Here is a 24,087-nt window from a genome sequence, read left to right as displayed (position 1 = left end):
AAAGTAAGGCAATTCCCATTCGGCACTGAACGAGTGGCTTCCCTACTTTTTCTTTTTTGGACAAGTGCGTAGACGCCGTAGTTCTCCTAATGCAGAACGTAAATGTAATTTAACGCGAGTAGTGTGTGTGTGTGTGTGTGTGTGTGTGTGTGTGTGTGTGTGTTGAACCGGGCACCTAGAAACGACGGAGGGGCTTCGTCCCCGCCGTAGCTCACGGTGATTCACAATACCACAACAGGCCACAGCAATCCACTCACCCCATCGCCGCCCCACACCGAACTCCATTGATCTCAAAATATTTTCAAGCTACAATTTTTCTTAGTGTATGATAAGAGGTGGAAGTCAGTTGGCGCCAAATCTGACGAGTGCTGCCAATTTTCCAGCGGCTCGTATTTCACATGGCACTGTTTTCCAACTACTGACTCGCTTTTGATTTGCAGCTGTGTTGTCATGATGAAATAAGAGCCTTTTCCTTTTGCAATTCTCGCCTCTTATCACTATTTTTTCATCTAGTTGCTCCAAATAATTAGCGCAGTACTCGTAAGTTACTGTTGTACCCTTTGCCACGTGATCTGTTTATTATAAGTATCCTTTGTGCATCCCGGAAGATGAAATCGACTGATGGTGAGGAATATCGGTTTCAACATACTGCAATTTTGCTTCTTGCGTTCAGCGTTTGTTAGATCCACTATTCATACACAGCAGTTCGACCCCAGGGAAAGTGCGCATACGTTGTCTTCGTTATTCTGCTGCCCACCACTTTACTATTAAAAATAAAGGAGCAGTCTCACTGCAGGTGTATCTCAACAGGGAAACATTGCATTGGGTCTAAACTGGCCAGATAAAATAATTTTTATGGCGGTAAGATATTGTAGTTCATCGATTTGCATGTGACATATACAAAACGATATATTTAAAAGTCGCGCAAAGAAAAATATTCCGCAAATCAAGTTGAAATGTGCCTTAAGTTATTGTGCTGCATGTACCAACATAACAAAAATGAAATTCCATTAATATCAAAACTGCATCAGGCTGACAAAATTTCACGTTGTCCCAGTATTATCGCAGTAGCTTTTAAGCTAGTGAAATACTAATGCATCTAGTTCTTAAATCAGTATTTCTTCTTCGTTTAAGCAAAATCGCCGGAGCCATGAGTAAGCAGTATTATTCAATTCCGCAGGATATACTGATAAGTGATCACAGCTTTCTCGTTATCAGACTGTTCATGATAACGGCAAATGAAAAACTTTGCGGTTACAAGGCCGTTTCCGTTGTGATACTGGCTACCACAATTGGTGGCAGTTTCTGTTGCTTGATTGCGAGTGATAAACCACTGTGGGACCAGAAATAGATCCTTACAATTCTTACACATCGACGCTTTTCAGCCGCGCGGGATTAGCCGAGCGGTCTAAAGGCGCTGCAGTCATGGACTGTGCGGCTGGTCCCGGCGTAGGTTCGAGTCCTCCCTCGGGCATGGGTGTGTGTGTTTGTCCTTAGGATAATTTAGGTTATGTAGTGTGTAAGCTTCGGGACTGATGACCTTAACAGTTAAGTCCCATAAGACTTAACACACATTTGAACATTTTTTTGCCGCTTTTCTATGTTGTCCCAATATCAGAGAGGTCGCCCCATAACATCAGCCGACAGCTTGGTCGCAGTGCGTTCGATCATCTTCGTCAGTTTTTAAGGGGAGTTAGAGGTTACGAATCTACTGAAACCTATATCTGTCTCGAAAAGAACGTGGCGAGTACTGTATACTCATTCCTCAGTTATTGGAATAACCAGGTAAACAAACAAGAGGTGATTCGTGGTGACACGGGAAAGCAAGATTACAAACTTTCTGCAGTTTCAGATAAACTCACCAAAACAGACATATGTAATTTAACTTTCATTGGCTGTAATTTAGGACATGTGCGAGAGACAAATATAAATTTTGGAATAAGATTTTCTGAACACGCAAAGCACTGAAAAGCGGAAACACAAAAACACGCACCAAATTTGCAAACCGTCGCATGTAGTAGAATCACTACCTAATGACCTAAAAACGCAACTAAGCAGTAATAATAACTCGTAGACAGTTAGTGCCCACTTGCTATAACCGAAATAAGATCCTCTGTAGTAACTTTAAGCATCGAAATTGACTTACACTACCTTTCTCACTTGATCACACAATTTTTTGAGATTATAATCTAGGCCTAAAATTTCCGATACTAGCTTTGCCTGCATGGCATGCTTAGTTTTAAGTACAGACATGTGGCTGAAATGGCTAAACAGCCACAGAACATGCACAATGTAATATAAGCTAACATTCAATAAATTATTATTAAATTTTTAAGTTGTCCGAAACTTGTGGTTTCCAATAAAGCAGCGATTTCAGAGCATAGGTTCCGAGATAAGTCGCTGTTAATTCCATCTCCCGTCCTCAGGATCCCACAAACTCTTCATTTCATGTAACAAATTTAAAATATCTCACAGTCCATGTTTTGCGTGTGGGAACGTCAGCCGATTTGATCGAAGACAACAGATTTGAATTTCACTGACCGACGTTCGAAGTTACACGATCGGGCGTTGACATCGGTTGCATTGTGACCAGGCACGTACTGCTGTACACATGCCTTTATTTTCATACACATTAACCACATTATAACTTACGTTTTACAAATGAATGCTGTTTCAAAACACTAGCATATTGAGGATCTCTCGCATAAGGTACAATTTATTGATATGAAATGTCTGATAATGAGTTACTGCCGTTCGAAGTTTTCAAGAGACGGATGGCACAGAACAAAATAGTAAGTTGCATATCGTCACTCTGGTGTAATGTGCAAACTCTCCGGTTTGGGGGAAAGAGGTGGTATTGGAATAGGAAAGCTAAGATTTGCGCCCTGCCATCGGTAAAGATTTTATTAATCAGATTCACGTTTCTTAGAGCTTTGGGGACTTGTCACTCTCAATAATTTACAAATTAAGCATGAGAGACGGAAATTTGAGTGAATATTCAAAACATGTTGATCATCCGGTAAAAACAAACTACCATTCAAATAAAAAAACGTAGACAAGACTGACGCAACGGAGAAAGAATTAAAAGGTGACTTAGTCTCACGATCAGCCGCCGATAACTATAAAAGAAAATTTCCGAGCTAACTATTTTAGGAAACTTATTGTCAAACAAGAACATCTTCAAGTAAAGCATGTAAGCAGACGAATATACAGGGTGATTCAAAAAGAATACCACAACTTTAGGAATTTAAAACTCTGCAACGACAAAAGGCAGAGCTAAGCACTATCTGTCGGCGAATTAAGGGAGCTATAAAGTTTCATTTAGTTGTACATTTGTTCGCTTGAGGCGCTGTTGACTAGGCGTCAGCGTCAGTTGATGCTAAGATGGCGACCGCTCAACAGAAAGCTTTTTGTGTTATTGAGTACGGCAGAAGTGAATCGACGACAGTTGTTCAGCGTGCATTTCGAACGAAGTATGGTGTTAAACCTCCTGATAGGTGGTGTATTAAACGTTGGTATAAACAGTTTACAGAGGATGGGTGTTTGTGCAAAGGGAAAAGTTCTGGACGGCCGAGAACGAGTGATGAAAATATAGCACGCATCCAGCAAGCATTTGTTGGCTGTTCCCTCAGCTCGAACAAGAAGCACAACAATTCATATTTCAGCAGGATGGAGCGCCACCACATTGGCACTTATCTGTCCGTAACTACCTGAACGTCAACTACCTGAGGCGATGGATCGGCCGCCAGGTAGCCCGTGACAGAGCACTTCATCACTGGCCTCCAAGAAGCCCTGATCTTACCCCCTGTGATTTTTTCTTATGGGGGTATGTTAAGGATATGGTGTTTCGGCCACCTCTCCCAGCCACCATTGATGATTTGAAACGAGAAATAACAGCAGCTATCCAAACTGTTACGCCTGATATGCTACAGAGAGTGTGGAACGAGTTGGAGTATCGGGTTGATATTGCTTGAGTGTCTGGAGGGGGCCATATTGAACATCTCTGAACTTGTTTTGAGTGAAAAAAAAACCTTTTTAAATACTCTTTGTAATGATGTATAACAGACGGTTATATTATGTTTCTTTCATTAAATACACATTTTTAAAGTTGTGGTATTCTTTTTGAATCACCCTGTATATATTCTGGTGTTGGCACTGGCATATTTCTGCTGGTGTTTTCCCTCGTTATTTCACTTACTTTAAACAACAAAGCAAGAAGTTTACTTTTATGGAAGTGAACTGTAATTTTTCGCACAAATTAGAACATACGTCACACAGCTAGCACATTTATTTTTAACAGCGGGACAGCTTCTCCTTAAGTACTTTCCGTAACACATACCGCTGTGTAAATAACGAGTATGAAGTGGACAGGTTGTCACTTCCAAAGAAAGAAAAAACATATTTGCTGTGAATGAATCAGCCGAATATATAACGAGCTGCTACTTTAATTCGTCTGCTAGAATGGCTGCCGGAGTCACGACGATTGATTGTGACGATACCTTGACAGCAGAGACATCTATCGATGCCTTCGAGAAAACCAAAGTATATCTTTGACAGGAATAGAGCTACAGTACCACTCGTAACGTATATATAAATAAAGGCACGTACTGGTGCACTAATTTAGAAGATGGCCGTCTTCGGCCGATGTCGATCGGAGGCGGAATCTGTCGATGTACGTGCCACTGTGACCGCAGACTAAGGTGACTGAAGCTGTCCGACAGAAAGGGTCCTGAACGTACGGTAAAATACTAGTAACTTAGCTTACTTATCAGTTACAGTAAGCCTTGCCGCGTGGGTACTGAACAATTTTTGAAATATCAAGGCGCCCCCGTTGCGTTGACCTCCCCGCATGAGGACTCACCATCTTGGGAGGTATGCGCTCGCCGGTCATGTAGCCGATGAGGAAGCCGCTCATGATGATGACGTAGCCGCTGTATGTGGTGATCTCCAGTATGTACACGTCCAACACCGTGTGTAGCTGAGTTTCGGTGAATGTGCCAATGCACGCGCACGCCAGCGCCTGCAACATGCAACACACGAAATCTGTTTATCGATACTAAAAACAAATATAGCGGTACCTTCCAAGAGTGTCAGAAAATCCTCGTGAAACAGTAGGCGGGTATCATCTTCAGAACAGCGAGGGATGCCTATCTTTCAGCTTTGCAGTTGAGTACAGCAACTAAACTACGTCTTATTCAATCACATGCTACGTCAGCATGAACTATAAACAATGACAGATTATAATGATTTGTAATAAAGCGAAAGGCAGTATACTGGGCGGTTATAATTAAAGTGCAGCTACTCCCAGAGCTCCACTGTGGGCCATAACTGCCGTATGGCAGCGAATTTTGGTAGATATTCCAGTGCATTAATGTGGAACCGATTTACGCTGGAAGAAAACGAGATCCAGTTTTTGGCCACCAGGTGCATATCTGACGGCGTGAATGCAAGAAAGGCGTACAGAAATGTTTCCATATGTAATTTTTGAGAGGATTTCTCTTGGAGAACAACGGTCTGGCAAAAAATACTTCAGTAATGAACACAAACAGTGTCGACCGCAAAAAACTTTATTTCACGGTAACCGGTTTCGATCAGTTTTTTACCATCTTCAGATTATCATATGTGAGACCTGAAGATGATCAGAAACTGACCGAAACCGGTTACCAAAAAAACAGGTTTTTTGTGGCCGAGACTGTTAGTGTTCATTTTTAAAGTTTCCATATGTAATTGCTTAGGAACTGGACTTGGGCAGAAAAGATCAGGCAAGTGAGAAAGGCATAATGTTGATTTTATTATTAATCGCCCCCTTACACATTTTGTTCAATATGAGCACCGAAGACGCCGACGAGATGCTGTACAGCCCATGATTTGCACCCGGTGGCCCAAATTAGAACAAATTTTTTCCGCGTAAATAGGTTCTACATTAATGCATCAGCATATCTATCAAGTGTCGCTGCCATATGATAATTACAGCACATTGGACCTCCGTCAGTATCTTCCTTACAGTTTAATTACAACCACCCGGTACTTACTGCTGCAGGAAAATACGCACATTCAGAGATAGCTTTCGTGCAAACCGTCTCTCAGAATGCAGTCATTTATAAAATGTAAGTTAATTATTCGCCGATCCCTTCTGCGACTGTCTTCAATCATTTGTGTACAAACATTCCTGTGTCTCAGAATGCTCTAAGCTCATTGTAATATATTTTTTAAAGAATCATACATTTTCAAGAAATTAGACAATCAAACATCTAGGGAATTAGTAAAGATAACATGACACACCTTGGCGCGAATGTCGAGTTCGGCGCGCATGGGATCACAGAATTACTACTACAGGAGGGATTAGGCCATTAATCTTCACAGCCATGCGAGTACACGTTTTGAGTCTCCAGCAACGTGATTTACTCCACTTTTAAAAATCGTAAACTATTCCAAAAAATAAGATAAATTCGTTCACGAGCTACAAGGTCAAACACTTGCGAACTCCGTTCCAGTCTTCCCACCTAGGGAAAACTATTAATTGTAGCGGATTGTAACCCGGATGTTAAAAACTGGCCGCTTGGTATTGGAGGCGTACATCACATTCTAATAAACTTGAGTGATGTGATTGTTACCAATGCCGTATTGCCACATAGTAAAGACATTTCCCGAAGGTTAACAACCAACAACTCCAGGGAGCATTGTTGCCCTTCACACTCAGATAATGGTCTTGCAAATACATTTAGATCATCTATGACGGTTCTGTGTTTCACAGGTGTGTGATGTGTTTGCCAACAACAACCGACATTTCAGGACGACGTTTCGAAAGACGTGCGCCAAGAAAAAGGCAGAGCTGAAACAGGAAGGAAGGCGCGGTTTCCTGCCATATGCCCCCCCCCCCCCTCTCCTGCTTCGTCTCATGAGTAGAAGCAAGTTCATTATTTTGCACCACTGGACTGGACATTTCTAGCTCGGGAAAGGAATATGTAGTCCTCTTGTCCAACACGCCAGATCGCATCACAACCAGAATTATTTATGGTGATTTTTGCTGTGCAGCAGAAGTAGTGATAATGTGAAAGATTATTTTCTATTGTTCAGACAGTTGAAATTGTAGTATGAATAACTAATAATGAAACATACATAAATACTCGGACATATGTATTTTATATACCCCAGGTTTGAGAAATTTGACAGTTGGAGATTTCTCATTATTTATAGAGAGCAACTTGTTGCCATTATTGTTGCTAAAGAACACGGTGACGTCATATTTTTGTGAACAGATTAGCTATACTATATGAAATGTTACCTAGAAATGGTATTGTAGCATATTTTTTAACAGTAAGGTCGTTTTAATTTTCTGGTTTTATTTTTATAAAATATTTACATGAGTCTTGCTTGATTTCCGTTTGTGATCGCTACACGCATAAAATTACTAACTTCTGCAGCAATGTTGGAACGAATAAGGGGCACCTCAATAATACGGTCGATTATAGCGTGAAAAAACGCCAATTTGTGCTTAAAGGGGTAACAATATTAGCCATGTATGAAATTCTCTGTTGTGTTCTGTTTCCTGTAAAAGTCAAGGTTAATTTTATCATGTGCTAAACGTAGTCTCAGGTCCAGAAGTTCATATGTTGATTTTCTGTTTCATATGTAAATTTAATTTTAGCAGTTGATTTCTCACTAATCAGTTTCACGTACTCCACACCTCTCTTTAATACAATAATGGTATTATCGACATATCATCTGTAGAAATAAATGTTATTTGCTAAAGTGTTGTTGGAATTTAAAAAATGCTTTTCAGAGACGTTAATGGAGATGTCAGCTTGAAATCCAGCAGGGCAGTTCCCCATAGAAAGGCTGTCCCCTTGTTGATATAGCTGCCCATCGAAACTGAAGTAGTTGTGCTTTGAACGATTCTCAAAAATCATTAAATTCTTTAATTTCATTTGAATTTAGTTTCTTTTACTTAGTGAAGTTGTCTTCAGTAATAATATAGTTTTATCTATACGGATGTTAGTGCAGAGATTTTAATATCAAAAGGTGCGAATATATGGCTAGTAGCAAAAGGGAATTTGTTTAGGTTAATAATCCCTTTTCTTCACAGAGAATGATGTTGTGTATGTATAGTATTTCTCGAAAAGAACCAGTAATTTCTTGGACACGAAGTATCCAGGGCTAACAATTCCATTAACGACTAGACAAACAGGCCAATTTTTTATGAATCTTAACTTGTGACCATAAGGGTGGTGTTTTAGGACTGATGCTTAGTAATCTAGCAGGGTCTTTGGGAGGGTTGAGAGAATTAGTGGAATCAAAGGTCTCTTTAGTAATGGTATGAATGTTGTTATCAGTTGCTTAAGATTACAGCTATGAATAAAATAATACCTTATTTATATTCTACATCTTTATTCTTGATGTCTACATATTTATTTCTTAACATAGTTATTCTGGGTATGAACACATTTCTTCCAACGAAACAGCAGGTTGTTGATACCGTCACTGTAGGAAGTTTGACTTTGTTGACGCGGCCACAACCCCACCTCTGCTTGCACTTCTTTGTCACTATCAAAGTGAAGCCCTTGTAGATGAAAATCGGATAGGGCCAAGTCGAGACTCTAAGGAGGAGGATGGATGACTGAACCCAAGGTGTAGTATTGTTGCAGATGTCGCAGCGCTTGGATGTGGTCTGACACTGCCTTGCTGAAGGAGTGGGTACTCCATGTGTGGACGAACTCTTTGAATTCGAAACTTGATTACAGCACGCTGTTTCTCACGCACCTACATAGTTACATTACACACCGCCATGTTACACGCTACAACTCACAGCCCTCTAGCGGCAGAGGGCTCTAAACATGTAGCCATGAAAAATAAAGATGTGGAATGTTAATATTGTTTGTTTACATTTAAAAAGCTGTAAGAGTTTTCACATAAAAATTCTGGAACATTACTTTGCAGCACACCCGTGTACATTTTCCATTTTTTCTACTATAACAGCACTAAAATTATTACAGCAAATACTGGTAAAGTACCAAGTTCGTAATTTTCCCCTACGATGAGTTAGGCTTCACTATCATGTATGCTTTCTTGTTGCAGACACTAGCTAGGCATTTCTAACGTACAGCTACGTTCCATTATCAGTTACAGTCTTCGGTCCTCACCCTACAACTTCTGCTGTTTGAACAAGAAATACCGCACTTTTCATTATAATCGCGTCTGCTGTATAGCAAAAATCACCACAAATACTTGCGCTTGTAGTGCGACGCGCTTGTATAGCTGAACGCGTAATATGTTTGCATGTGAGACAGCGAGGTGAGCCGGTCCCAGTTCGAATCAGCGCGGCGGTTTAACGACCGTTGGTCCTGCGCACCGGTTTCAGCCTCACAGTGTTTTTAGGCGGTTTTCCACGTCCTTCGAAGAAAATGCTGGGCTAGTTTTCGGTCCCCACGTCTTTTAAAATACAATGACACACAGAAAAAAATTTTTACCTGATCCAAAGACATATCGCATACGCGATTCCCGTTCATTAGGTTAACTGATGACATGAATGATTTTTTTTTCAATGTCAATAAACTTCACCAACAGCCGTATATTTTAAGATATTTTATTTTATTCTGAAAGCAACCAGTTTCGGCCATTCATTTTGCCATCTTCAGGCCCAAAACGCTTTTATCAAAACAAACGAACATACACTTTTGTCCAAATAAACGAACCTATCATATGGCGCCATAAAACACTGGATATCGTGAGTTACAGTCGTTAGACAAATGCTTCATACGACGAGGCTTAATATTTTAATTCGTTGCTAATCCTAGTCATTTGAGAAATTTGCTTGCCTGCGTTGTTATTATTGCTTGTGGGTGTGCTTACGTTAACCCTCTTTTCCTACCAGTTTCGAAGCGGAAAAAAATACAAGGAAAAAAACTGCAGAATGCAACTGGTAATCAGACACAGGTTCAAAAAATTTTTTTCATCAACTTCTTGGAAAATATGCGTTTGCAGACCCATATATGTCGATGAGAAATGCAGTTTTCAATAATCTACCTATACTATCAACTCTCAGTCGACTGTGCATCCTAAACTTCAGGGGTAGTTTTCTCAGAAAGGGGAAGGTGTTGAGCCAAAATAACGTAGTCTGTAATGTTAAGTTGTGCACTTAGTGAATATGAGCCGAATCGATTGGCCTATTACCGTTGTCACAGATAGTAAACAATTTCATGTGCGAGGCTTCCAATGGACGGGATATGTTAACACGGAATGGAGTACGTGAATAGTAGTCTCATTATACCAATGCAGTGGGTAGGTGTAAGGAAGTTGTTAGAATTTGGTTGTTTTTAGTTTATTAAGTATAGGCATTGAGGACCAGATGACGAGTTACTTCGGGAATTACAGATTGTAATTGCTACATAATATGGCTCGTAGAGGAGTAGGGCTGTGCGTTCTTAAACCGTTGGCACACGGGACGAGTTAACTGACGTCGACGTAGCGCTCTACGATTTTTATGACGTCACTTCCTGCCATTTCACGCTGAGGGGCCATCTCGTCACGTGAAGCGTAAAATAAGTTGTGCGATATTTCAGCGGCGTGTCGCGTAATGTATAACCAACAGGAAGCAAGAACGCTCCCTGAGTCACAAGCAGAAAGCTTGCGATGCGCAGAAAGCGAGACGCCATATTGTCCTTGTCTCGTTCAATAAAAGCCCATCTTTGGTACGTTTTATGTGATACATTACACCCCATGAAGGCGGCCGCTGTGGCCGAGAGGTTCTAGGTGCTTCAGTCCGGAACCGCGCTGCTACTACAGTCGCAGGTTCGAATCCTGCCTCGGGCATGGGTGTGTGTGATGTCCTTAGGTTAGTCAGGTTTAAGTAGTTCTAAGTTCTAGGGGACTTATGACCTAAGATGTTGAGTCCCATAGTGCTCAGAGCCATTTGAACCCTACATTTCAGAGATTAGGACGGTATAGGGTTGGAGTCCTGTTGTATGTAATTTTTTTCTTCATCTTCATGTATTCCATAAGGTTGTGGAACTTTCTTACGAAATTAATAGGAATAGCATCTGTAATTTTTAATGTTATGTAAAAATATGTGCGTTCTCTGTCAGGAGTGAGTTTGATGGATTTGTTGAGCTTTTACAAGCTGATGTCCTCACTGATGCGGACACAAGGGAGGAAATGTGCGTTTTAATAGAGCCAACGTCGGAATTTTACGCGCGTCCATTTTCTTGAGCAAATTGTATTGTTAGCGAGCCAAATAAGGCCGACAACTCCGCTGCAGATAGCTTAGAGCAGAAAATCACGTGACCCAGCTTGTGCCGTGTGCCGACGGCGCTGCGTCTCGGGACGTTAGACATCCCGTCTACGCACAGGTTAACGTTGTAGCTGCCCCGTCCCGTGTGCCGACGGGTTTAAGACAGATTATTCTCGCTGTAGCCTGTACATTCAACACTGTGTTGTTATTTTATGACCGCGTCGTTTTCGGTGTTTGCGACAATCAGAGATTGTGTTACACAATCTGCCTTTAGCTAACAAGATTGCAGGTTTAATTTGTAACAACAAATAATAAATTCCTATTCAGATTCAGTTATTGCGCTAAATTTCTTCAGGAAAATTCTGGCATGGTTCCTTGAACGTTGCTACGGTGAATTCCTTCCCCCAAACCTACCCGACTGACCTCGTAGCCCTGCGTAATGACGTCACCGGGATGTCGCGCTCTACATTGTCTTCGTTCCTGCCTAGAATCGTTTTATGTGACAACCTGTTCCTATCGAGCAAAATCCACATTCAAATTTAACGTTTTCAGACTACGCCAGAAGAAGGATGTTTTTTTTTTCGGTTGCCCCTGACGGCAGCAGTTGTCGTCGTTGGTAGGATGGCCCGGATGTTGGTTTCCTGTTGTCACCTCGCGTGGCTGCGATGTTGCGCCAAATCAAACGTGATGTCGAAACGTCTCTTCCTTTTGCTGTCACTGTCTTCGCAGAAAAGATCGCTCTAGAACGGGAACCGCAGTGATTCATTACAAAGCATTATACAGTGCGCGTCATACGGAACAACGTAGTGGGTGGAAACGGGAAGACGATAGTTCCTTTTCCGAAGACACTGTGAGAATTAACACATCTCATGACGTAGAAGTACTATCAGCGTGACATGTAAACTGTTCGAAGAAGAATTGTTCCCAGTCACAATACGCGTTAAGCAGCCAGATATAAATGGCCGCGTGCAGCTGTGGAAACAGTCTATATTTCATTACGTCATCTCACTACCTGCACGGTACTTGTCCAGAGTAAGCTACGTCCTCTCCCTCTCTTAAACACACACACACACACACAAGCGCGCATCCATTGCTGTTCTTCAGTACATCGTATAATCCTGAACTAATCTCGCCTTTATTGATATGGAGTATGCAGTCAGCTCCTTAGTTAAAGTGCAAGCCGTTCCACGTAATGTCGATACTAGCCACACTTCGATTATGCCCTACGTTTCATAAAAGTGAAACAATGCTTCAGCCAACTTACAGCATCTCAAGCGGTGAATATTTCGCTGTAAGTTTAATGCTCTCCAGTTTTCACCTACTGAGATATGAAGACCATAATAAAGTGCATGTAGTACCATTGGGAAGGGCGCTAAAATTATTTACACAGGGTGTAACGGGGTATAAGTGCACATATTTCTATTAGCGACTGAGGACAGTGTGCTGAACAACATTACATCACAATTTACGTCATTTGCCAACTTGTAACTATAGCTATTAAAAGTCATATACATTTAGGTTGGGTAATACGTCCAAGTACATGTCGCGAGAGCAAGTCGCTAATGCTTATTTTCCCTTGGGCTCCAGGTAAGTAAGGTGTTGCAGTGTGAATGAGTGGACGCGAAACGGTTAGTCTATACTGACAGGCGTAGTCCACTTAGTGGTGCAGTTACGACCGTGCAGAGAACATCAGGTCGTAAAGGTTGTGACGTGTTTGCGGGAAAACTGTTCCATGCATAGAAGAAACAAGCAACACCCTGATGTGTGTGCATATTAAGGTACCACATATAAAATTATCTGCCTCAGTGCCTGCAGTGAAACGTGGGCGAGAAGTGTGGTGAATTATAAAATCAAAGTAGCCCGCTCAGCGCGATTTTCGCCCATTTCGCAATTTTTACGAGACAGTTAAAGTAAAACTGCACTCTCCTTTTTGGTTGACTCCCCTCTTCTCATCCCCTTCTGTCTGAAGGTTTACAGTGTCATTAAAATTACAAACTTGGTTCAGCATCTTTCGAGAAGTTAAGCTTGTCGTCCATTCTCTGACTAATTAGCGTGTCATGCTAGCTACTGTCTTACAGTAGTATTCTTCCGAAACAAACTTTGTTGTCAATCATCAGTTGCATACCACAAACAACGGAAATATTTGTACATTTTATTATTGGCAGAAAAGTGATTTACACCACACAATGGCGCAGGCTGATGTTCGAATCAATAAAAATCTTTGATCATTTAACCAGTAATCGGAATGGTTTTAAGAGGTTATTAAAAATAATTTTAAAAAACAAATTAAAGTAATATGCACCTGATAGCTAATTTAATTGTGGACAAACTGATACTGTCTTGCTCTTACAGCGTAAAGCGCAGCACCCTTCCTCATGAGATATGCAGGTGCGGAGAACCAGGATCGAATCCTGGCGGTTTACTAACCACCGCTGCTAATGCACTGACGAGGCTAAATCTGGTTTTTAGGCGGTTTCCCACGCTCGTTTAAGCAAAACCTGGGCTATTCCTCAATATCCACCTCAGGAAATACGATACACAGATAGATAAAATAAGACCAATCCATCACACACAGAGACAAAGTTTACATAATGCACACGACTTCCTTCTTGTAGGTAACTGACGGCTACAGGGATAAGACCAGCAAACGGCCGCAAAAGGTAGATACAACTGAACGTCGAAATCTTGAGTACGGCAGATCTCGTACTATAAGGGATTAACGCTAAGTAAAGGAGAAGGAAGAGGAGGAGGAAGTAGTAGCAGCCTATACTATATATATTCACATCGAAAAAGTTTTGCATCATCCCGGTTCCCAGAACTCCTGAAGATAGACGTTGACTGTGGATACTGTATCACGGACACAGTCCCTTTGTTCAGAGATGTCACTAAACCCGCCCAAAGATGTAAACAACCATGCACGAGCAGCGCCTATTAGACGGAGGGCGTCCGACAGCCGATCAGTTCCAGACATTGCACCAGGAAGAAGGTACACGGCTCGTGTTGTCTGTAGTTCAACCATGCCTAGACGGTCAATACCGCGGTTCGATCGCGTCCGCATTGTTACTGTGTGCCAGGAAGGGCTCTCAACAAGGGAAGTGTCCAGGCATCTCGAAGTGAACCAGAGCGATTTTGTTCGGACATGGAGGAGATAGACAGAAACTGTCGATGACATGCCTCGCTCAGGCCGCCCGTGGGCTACTATGGAATATGGCTCGGAGGAACCCTGACAGCAACGCCACCATGTAGAATAATGCTTTTCGTGCAGCCACAGGACGTCGTGTTACGACTCAAAGTGTGGGCAATAGGCTGCATGGTCCACCTTTGCAACCACGACACCATCCAGCGCGCTACAGACGGGCCCAACAACATGCCGAATGGACCGCTCAGGATTGGCAGCACGTTCTCTTCACCGATGAGTGAGTGTCGCATATGCCTTCAACCAGACACTCGTCGGAAACGTGTTTGGAGGCAACCCGGTCTGCTGAACGCCTTAGAGACACTGTCCAGCGAGTGCAGAAAGGTGGAGGTTCCCTGCTGTTTTGGGGTGGCATTATGTGGGGCGACATACGCCATGGAGGGCGCCGTAACGGCTGTACGATACGTGAATGCCATCCTCCGACCAATAGTGGACCTTATCGGCAGCATATTGGCGAGGCATTCGTCTCCGTGGACGGCAATTCGCGCCCCCGTCGTGCACATCTTTTGAATGACTTCCTTCAGGATTACGACATCGCTCAACTAGAGTGACCAGTATGTTCTTCAGACATGTACCCTATCGAACATTCCTGGGATAGATTGAAAAGAGCTGTTTATGGACAACGTGACCGACCAACCACTCTGAGTGATCTACACCGAATCGCTGTTGAGGAATGAGACAATCTGGATTAACATTGCCTTGATGAACTTGTGGATAGTATGCCACGACGAATACAGGCATGCATCAATGCAAGACGACGTGCTACTGGGTATTAAAGGTACCGGTGTGTACAGCAATCTGGACCCACCACCTCTGAAGGTCTCGCTGTCTGGTGGTACAACATGCAATGTGTGGTTTTCATGAGCAATAAAAAGGGCGGAAATGATGTTTATGTTGATCTCTATTCCACTTTTCTGTACAGGTTCCGGAACTCTCGGAACCGAGGTGATGCAAAACTTTTTTTGATCTGTGTACTTTCACATATTGTTCAGGGATAGTTTCACAGTATTTTGTTATAAGAGTCCGTAATCGCTTGTGGCTCGTTCCAGAATAATTATATTTCGTTTGATTTCTTACCCACATTTTTCGTTGTATCTGTATTGGATCGTAAATATCTGCAGAACAGAGTAAATGCCGATAGTATGCATTGTGTGTGTCTTATTGGGATACTATCTGATTCCATTCACTCACGGTACTTACTGGTGACAACAGTGAGGCCTACTCAACTCTTTCCCGTCAAGCTCTCATTCAGTACTGCTCGTTATTGACCCGGGCTTGTTTTCCCAGCAGCATCCAGAATGAATTTTCACTGTACAGCCAAGTGTGCGCTGATTCGTGACCGATTGAAACTGTATGCCGGATAGGGAGGGAAGAACCGACCGGTTAAAACCGATACCGGTGTTTTCGTCTTGAATAGCCAGCATTTTTCGATATTTGGTCTCGGTTATAACAGGTGCTTTTTTAATTTTTTTCTAATCGGGTAAAAAAAACAGAAATATCAGTCAGCCATAGCAGAAGTGCTATAATTTTTGGTTTTTCTGTAGACCTTCTTTAAAAAAAAAAGAGTTATTTTCAATCGTAAAACTTCCATTGCTTTAAAATATTGCGTTTTTGTAGAAAATAGGAAAATCGATCCGTGTTATTTTAATAGCAATGCCGACAGAGACGTGCAACAGACACATGGCATAAGAACTGGTACAGCATTGCTGAGACAGTAATGTACCTGTTACCACGTGGCGTGGTCTACAACTGGATGGTACGCATATACAAGCAGTGTGCGAGACTTGCTCTATCTGGTCTTTGTGATACTTCCACGCTATCGTCGTCGGGTGCTAGGTGTAACAAAAAACAGCTCCAGCTCTGTACTCTATTCATCATAAGAACAAACTTCATGTAAACATTACACTATGTATTCTTCCGCGTTTGCTTGAATCTCACTGGATTTCGTTTCACGTGGAGCGAAAGCCAAGCCGTGTCCAGTACAGTCAAGTACGATCATAAGGATACGTTTCTTAGCCTCTTTCCTATCCTAATCCGAGAAATACATTTCAGTTCTGGAACTGCCGTATGCTGCGTTGATACAGAGTCGATCAACAACAGAACCCACGAAGCCACCCAGGCACCGCATTTTCTCCTCTTTTGTTATGACGAGCCGTTCTGTACCCCGCCAATGTTCGGCAGTGACATGTGAAAAATCTGCGTACATTAGTTCTGGTACGTCTGGCAGCTTAATAGTCTTCTCATTTCTCGGACAAGAGCCCTTACCTTGGCTCCAAATCAGTTCTGTTGAGTTCATATTTTGATGGTACAGTAGCAAATGTAAAAATGCAGCATTTGTATGGTTTGGCTCAAATGGCTCTGAGCACTATGGGACTTCACTTCTGAGGTCATCAGTCCCCTAGAACTTAGAACTACTTAAACCTAACTAACCTAAGGACATCACACACATACCTGTACATGCCAGAGGCAGGATTCGAACCTGCGACCGTAGCGGTCGCGCGGCTCCAGACTGAAGCGCCTAGAACCGCTCGGCCACTCCGGCCGGCCATTTGTATGGTTTGCTCGATGCTGTGAAAAAGAATGTTTTTCATGTTTCGACGACGCTTATCAGTCTGGTTCGTGTGACACTACATCTGTAGTACAAAACAATGGTCATAGTCCAAATAGAGTATTTGGTTTGTCCTTTTTGCCCTAAAAATTGAATTGTTATGTTTTCTTAATTCAAGCAATCTTTATTAACAATCTTTCATAAAATATCAATAACTAAGAATTTATATTTGAAATGAAAACAGGAATTTCGCGTGCAATGTGTAATTAGAAACTACAGAGCGTGCATTAATAATAAAAAACGATGATGAATCTTATAATTACAAGAAGAAGGTATTACAAATGGAAAGAAACAGAAGACCAAGGTGAGACTTGATCCAGCGAATTATTAACTGCATCCGATTATGAATCTGCTACTCTACCAATTACGGTATATATTCAACGTGCATTTGTGTCTCAACTGTACTAAATAAAGTCCCTAGAAAAACTTCAGAGCCGTTTTTTTTTCTGTAAATTTATGAAAAACATCAAGAACAATCTATTTATCAGCATCTTTTTAATCGTGTTCAAAAATGGTTCAAATGGCTCTGAGCACTATGGGACTTAACATCTATGGTCATCAGTCCCCTAGAACTTAGAACTACTTAAACCTAACTAACCTAAGGACATCACACAACACCCAGCCATCACGAGGCAGAGAAAATCCCTGACCCCGCCGGGAATCGAACCCGGGAACCCGTGCATGGGAAGCGAGAACGCTACCGCACGACCACGAGATGCGGGCTAATCGTGTTCCACACGCGTGTTTCACTACGGAGCAGGAAGCAGATTTAGGCGTTTTCATACTGCGTAATATAAGCGCGATAATCAGAGAACAACAGTACAGACTCTGTGACTGTACACGATTTTTTAAATAACAACTAAGTAGCTAAAGCTTGTTTAAGAGAAACGTTGATGGCTGTCAATACATTAGAATATCTTAAAGTTTCATTTAACGCAGCTAAGTTATAAGATATCTAATACATAAGTAGGCTTCCCCCATGAACCATGGACCTTGCCGTTGGTGGGGAGGCTTGCGTGCCTCAGCGATACAGATGGCCGTACCGTAGGTGCAACCACAACGGAGGGGTATCTGTTGAGAGGCCAGACAAACATGTGGTTCCTGAAGAGGGGCAGCAGCCTTTTCAGTAGTTGCAGGGGCAACAGTCTGGATGATTGACTGATCTGGCCTTGTAACATTAACCAAAACGGCCTTGCTGTGCTGGTACTGCGAACGGCTGAAAGCAAGGGGAAACTACAGCCGTAATTTTTCCCGAGGACATGCAGCTTTACTGTGTGATTAAATGATGATGGCGTCCTCTTGGGTAAAATATTCCGGAGGTAAAATAGTCCCCCATTCGGATCTCCGGGCGGGGACTACTCAAGAGGACGTCGTTATCAGGAGAAAGAAAACTGGCATTCTACGGATCGGAGCGTGGAATGTCAGATCCCTTAATCGGGCAGGTAGGTTAGAAAATTTAAAAAGGGAAATGGATAGGTTAAAGTTAGATATAGTGGGAATTAGTGAAGTTCGGTGGCAGGAGGAACAAGACTTTTGGTCAGGTGATTACAGGGTTATAAATACAAAATCAAATAGGGGTAATGCAGGAGTAGGTTTAATAATGAATAAAAAAATAGGAGTGCGGGTTAGCTACTACAAACAGCATAGTGAACGCATTATTGTGGCCAAGATAGACACAAAGCCCATGCCTACTACAGTAGTACAAGTTTATATGCCAACTAGCTCTGCCGATGATGAAGAAATTGATGAAATGTATGACGAGATAAAAGAAATTATTCAGGTAGTGAAGGGAGACGAAAATTTAATAGTCATGGGTGACTGGAATTCGTCAGTAGGAAAAGGGAGAGAAGGAAACATAGTAGGTGAATATGGATTGGGGGGAAGAAATGAAAGAGGAAGCCGCCTTGTAGAATTTTGCACAGAGCATAACTTAATCATAGCTAACACTTGGTTCAAGAATCATAAAAGAAGATTGTATACCTGGAAGAATCCTGGAGATACTAATAGGTATCAGATAGATTATATAATGGTAAGACAGAGATTTAGGAACCAGGTCTTAAATTGTAAGACATTTCCAGGGGCAGATGTGGATTCTGACCACAATCTATTGGTTATGAACTGCAGATTGAAACTGAAGAAACTGCAAAAAGGTGGGAATTTAAGGAGATGGGACCTAGATAAACTGAAAGAACCAAAGGTTGTAGAGTGTTTCAGGGAGAGCATAAGGGAACAATTGACAGGAATGGGGGAAAGAAATACAGTAGAAGAAGAATGGGTAGCTCTGAGGGATGAAGTAGTGAAGGCAGCAGAGGATCAAGTAGGTAAAAAGACGAGGGCTAATAGAAATCCTTGGGTAACAGAAGAAATATTGAATTTAATTGATGAAAGGAGAAAATATAAAAATGCAGTAAATGAAGCAGGCAAAAGGGAACACAAACGTCTCAAAAATGAGATCTACAGAAAGTGCAAAATGGCTAAGCAGGGATGGCTAGAGGACAAATGTAAGGATGTAGAGGCTTGTCTCACTAGGGGTAAGATAGATACTGCTTACAGGAAAATTAAAGAGACCTTTGGAGAGAAGAGAACCACTTGTATGAATATCAAGAGCTCAGATGGCAACCCAGTTCTAAGCAAAGAAGGGAAGGCAGAAAGGTGGAAGGACTATATAGAGGGTTTATACAAGGGCGATGTACTTGAGGACAATATTATGGAAATGGAAGAGGATGTAGATGAAGATGAAATGGGAGATAAGATACTGCGTGAAGAGTTTGACAGAGCACTGAAAGACCTGAGTCGAAACAAGGCCCCAGGAGTAGACAACATTCCATTAGAACTACTGATGGCCTTGGGAGAACCAGTCATGACAAAACTCTACCATCTGGTGAGCAAGATGTATGAGACAGGCGAAACACCCACAGACTTCAAGAAGAATATAATAATTCCAATCCCAAAGAAATGAGGTGTTGACAGATGTGAAAATTACCGAACTATCAGTTTAATAAGTCACAGCTGCAAAATACTAACGCGAATTCTTTACAGACGAATGGAAAAACTGGTAGAAGCGGACCTCGGGGAAGATCAGTTTGGATTCCGTAGAAATGTTGGAACACGTGAGGCAATACTAACCTTACGACTTATCTTAGAAGAAAGATTAAGAAAAGGCAAACCTACGTTTCTAGCATTTGTAGACTTAGAGAAAGCTTTTGACAACGTTAACTGGAATACTCTCTTTCAAATTCTGAAGGTGGCAGGGGTAAAATACTGGGAGCGAAAGGCTATTTACAATTTGTACAGAAACCAGATGGCAGTTATAAGAGTCGAGGGGCATGAAAGGGAAGCAGTGGTTGGGAAAGGAGTGAGACAGGGTTGTAGCCTCTCCCCGATGTTATTCAATCTGTATATTGAGCAAGCAGTAAAGGAAACAAAAGAAAAATTCGGAGTAGGTATTAAAATTCATGGAGAAGAAGTAAAAACTTTGAGGTTCGCCGATGACATTGTAATTCTGTCAGAGACAGCAAAGGACTTGGAAGAGCAGTTGAACGGAATGGACAGTGTCTTGAAAGGAGGATATAAGATGAACATCAACAAAAGCAAAACGAGGATAATGGAATGTAGTCAAATTTAAATCGGGTGATGCTGAGGGGATCAGATTAGGAAATGAGACACTTAAAGTAGTAAAGGAGTTTTGCTATTTAGGGAGTAAAATAACTGATGACGGTCGAAGTAGAGAGGATATAAAATGTAGACTGGCAATGGCAAGGAAAGCGTTTCTGAAGAAGAGAAATTTGTTAACATCGAGTATAGATTTAAGTGTCAGGAAGTCGTTTCTGAAAGTATTTGTATGGAGTGTAGCCATGTATGGAAGTGAAACATGGACGATAACTAGTGTGGACAAGAAGAGAATAGAAGCTTTCGAAATGTGGTGCTACAGAAGAATGCTGAAGATAAGGTGGGTAGATCACGTAACTAATGAGGAGGTATTGAATAGGATTGGGGAGAAGAGAAGTTTGTGGCACAACTTGACTAGAAGAAGGGATCGGTTGGTAGGACATGTATTGAGGCATCAAGGGATCACAAATTTAGCATTGGAGGGCAGCGTGGAGGGTAAAAATCGTAGAGGGAGACCAAGAGATCAATACACTAAGCAGATTCAGAAGGATGTAGGTTGCAGTAGGTACTGGGAGATGAAGAAGCTTGCACAGGATAGAGTAGCATGGAGAGCTGCATCAAACCAGTCTCAGGACTGAAGACCACAACAACAACAACATAAGTAGGACCTACTTCCAAGGGCGTAACAACACCAGTATGCGTGCGCTACAGCTTCTGACCTACCATCGCGTTTGTTTTTGTTTACGTCAGGTTTATTCTTGTGATGAACAGAGTATAGTCTGGAAGTATCAAGGAAGTTCAATGCTAGATTTCCTTTAAAGTTGGTGGGGGGAGGGGAGGAGGCGGTAGGACGTCAAACGGGCAGACTTGAGGCAGGAGAGGCATCACATGTCATTTTAATTTCCACTGTCTATAGTTTTACAAATAAATTCATAAAACTTCGTCGGCATGACCAGGAAGGATTCAGGATTCACACTCACAGCAGTGGAAGTTCAAAAACACAACAAAATAATTTTTTTGTACATGTGAAATTTCATCATTTTTCACTTACTATTGACCGCATTTGATGCTAAACTCTATATTTATTTAACTTATGAAAGAATGAATGACCTGTTACATTTTAAACTTCATGTTTAGAAAAAACTCAAATGTTATAGATAATTATCTTAATTTTTACCACAGTTTTTAATAGATTTGGAAAATTCTATAGTTTTGCATTAAGGAATTTGTGTTCAATAAGCAGTGCAAAACTCAACGAAGACTATCTCTTAGTTATGACGAAAAGTGTACCTACAACAACAAATGCAGCCAGTAGTAAGTGAAAAAAGATGACGTATCACGTGTAAAAAAAGGTCATTTTGTTATGTTTTTGAACTGCACTGCCATGAGTTTGAGTTTGAATCCTGAATCCTTCCTGGTCATGCTGACAAAGTTTTATGAATTTATTTATAAAAGTATAGACTGTGGAAATTGAAATGTCCTGTGGTGCCTCTCCTGCTCCAAGTCGGGCCTTTTGACGTCCTACCCCCCCCCCCCCCCCCCTCCTGCCCTTAAGAGATTAAAAACAGGAGGAGCCACATCAGACTTGGCACGTCATATAAGGACAAAACTCACAACTGCTATTATCCTGAAACTGAAAGAGTCGTTTTCTGCGTTTACTACAGGAAATAACCGAAATAAAAAACTGAAATTAGCTGATTTGTTACTTTAGTCTACGTAATATGCCTTTGTTAGCTTGTAGCCCTCGAAAACGGACAAATTAAAAAAATAGAAATCTTCAGCCTCAGTTTTCACCCTTCAGCACAGACTACTCCAAGTGCCCAAATTGTGATATGATCCTCTATTACAACATGATTTTTGAGTAGAGTTTCAAAAAATTACAATCAATAGGAGAATACTGATGATTTTTTGTAGTATTCAACCACTGATCACTTTTCGAGACAAGTAACGAACGATCGACGGACTAACTTTTCTTTTTATTTCCCTATTTAGTCTAGTATTTTGATTCTGTGTATCCTGAACTGGGGGAGTCGATTTCTGCGTTTATTGCAGGAAATAATAGGTATAAAAACCCTAAAATCGGTTTTTTCAGAAACCGGTTGTTTTGGGCAGTTTTAATACTCTGTACTGTCAGACTGACGTGAAAAAAAGAAGCAATATAACCATAAATGTGTTGTTTTAGCGATAACCGCCATCCCTTGTTCCGGACCGGGAGTCGATCCTGGGACCTTGCCTTTCACGGGCATATGCTTTACCGTCTGAGCTCTCGAAGCAAGATGGCGGCTCGCGCTCAGTTTTACTTCAACCAGTACCTGATATCCTATCTTCCATACTTTCCATAGCCATATTCACGTAAGGACTATAATGTAAATGACCAACATGTAGCCGTATGTAAATTAACTTACTGACTCGTTCTGCATACTACCCAATAACATCTGGTTCGTGTAGCTAGTAGCTACAACAGCAACAAAAACAACAACAACAACAACAACAAAAGTAACCACTATGTCAAGTGGGCACGCCAGATCGAGCATCCAGCGACGTGTACTTACTAGCTCGAAGAGCTTGAGGCCAATCCTCAGCTTGGAGATCAGACCCATGGCGAGGTGTGAGTTTTGTATGAGTTGCGTACGGCAGCTGTGCGAGTGGCAGCGCCTCTACCCAAGCTGCAGCTGAGACTGACTGGAGAATTGTCGCCTTACGTCTGCAGGCGGCGATAGCCGGGCCGCTTCCGCCATGTCGCCAGCCCAGCGTCAACCAGGAAGCGGCGTAGCCGGCACCGCGCCGTTCGTCCAATCGCGATTCCCTGTCCAGCTCCAGGTACCACCTGAGGAGGTCGCGCACTGTCGAAACACTGGACTCGTACTCGGGAGGACATCTGTTCAAAATCACGCTCGGCCATCCAAATTAAGATTTCTCGTGGTTTCCGCAAATCCTTATCCCATATCCCATTCACCTACCTCTTCCTTATTTTTCTCTTCCAAAGATGCCCTCTGGTAGCGAAGCTTGGCGATCCACGTAGCTGGCTCTTATCTTGACAGTGCTGCTTCTGCTGTACAATTGTGCCTTCTTCGGATTCCTTTTGGCTGTGCTTCGGAGCTTCCGTTACGTCGCTGGAAGTTTCGCTTGCTGCGGTTGCCAGTAGTGCCGCACTTTTATTCGTATTGATAAACCAGAACATAATGACCGTCTGCTTAATAGCCTGTTTGACGAACGCTGACGCATCCTGTCATACGTCACTGGCCCACTAGATCATCCCGTTCATGCGATATTGTAGTGTCCGTGTTAAGAAGTACGATCAGTGTTCCTTGCATGTCCAAAGGGACATTGAATCGTACTTCTTAACAACACAAGCGTTGCAATATCGTATTTATCCGCCGGTACCAGGCAGAGACTTTCAATTAAAATGCCTTCCCCCTGTACGGAATCACAAAATGTGCACGAGGG

At 42.0% G+C, this 24,087-nt stretch overlaps 1 protein-coding gene across 1 annotated transcript in view; it reads right to left on the bottom strand.

Annotated features, from left to right (window-relative positions):
- LOC126236805 (uncharacterized) overlaps window positions 1-23,350 on the bottom strand; it is a 29,130-nt gene extending 5,780 nt beyond the window's left edge. Inside the window, exons 1-2 of the mRNA XM_049946396.1 lie at window positions 23,193-23,350; window positions 4,862-5,020 (exon numbers count right to left, since the gene is read on the bottom strand). Coding sequence (XP_049802353.1) covers window positions 4,862-5,020; window positions 23,193-23,240 — 207 coding nt within the window. The 5' untranslated portion in view covers window positions 23,241-23,350. The remainder of the gene's footprint in view (window positions 1-4,861; window positions 5,021-23,192) is intronic.
- Between the last annotated feature and the right edge of the window lie 737 nt (window positions 23,351-24,087).

Source organism: Schistocerca nitens, chromosome 2 (assembly GCF_023898315.1).
Source record: "Schistocerca nitens isolate TAMUIC-IGC-003100 chromosome 2, iqSchNite1.1, whole genome shotgun sequence".
Lineage (NCBI taxonomy): Eukaryota > Metazoa > Arthropoda > Insecta > Orthoptera > Acrididae > Schistocerca > Schistocerca nitens.
The sequence above is the reverse complement of the archived record's forward strand: the minus strand, read 5'-3'. Positions and strand labels throughout refer to the sequence as shown.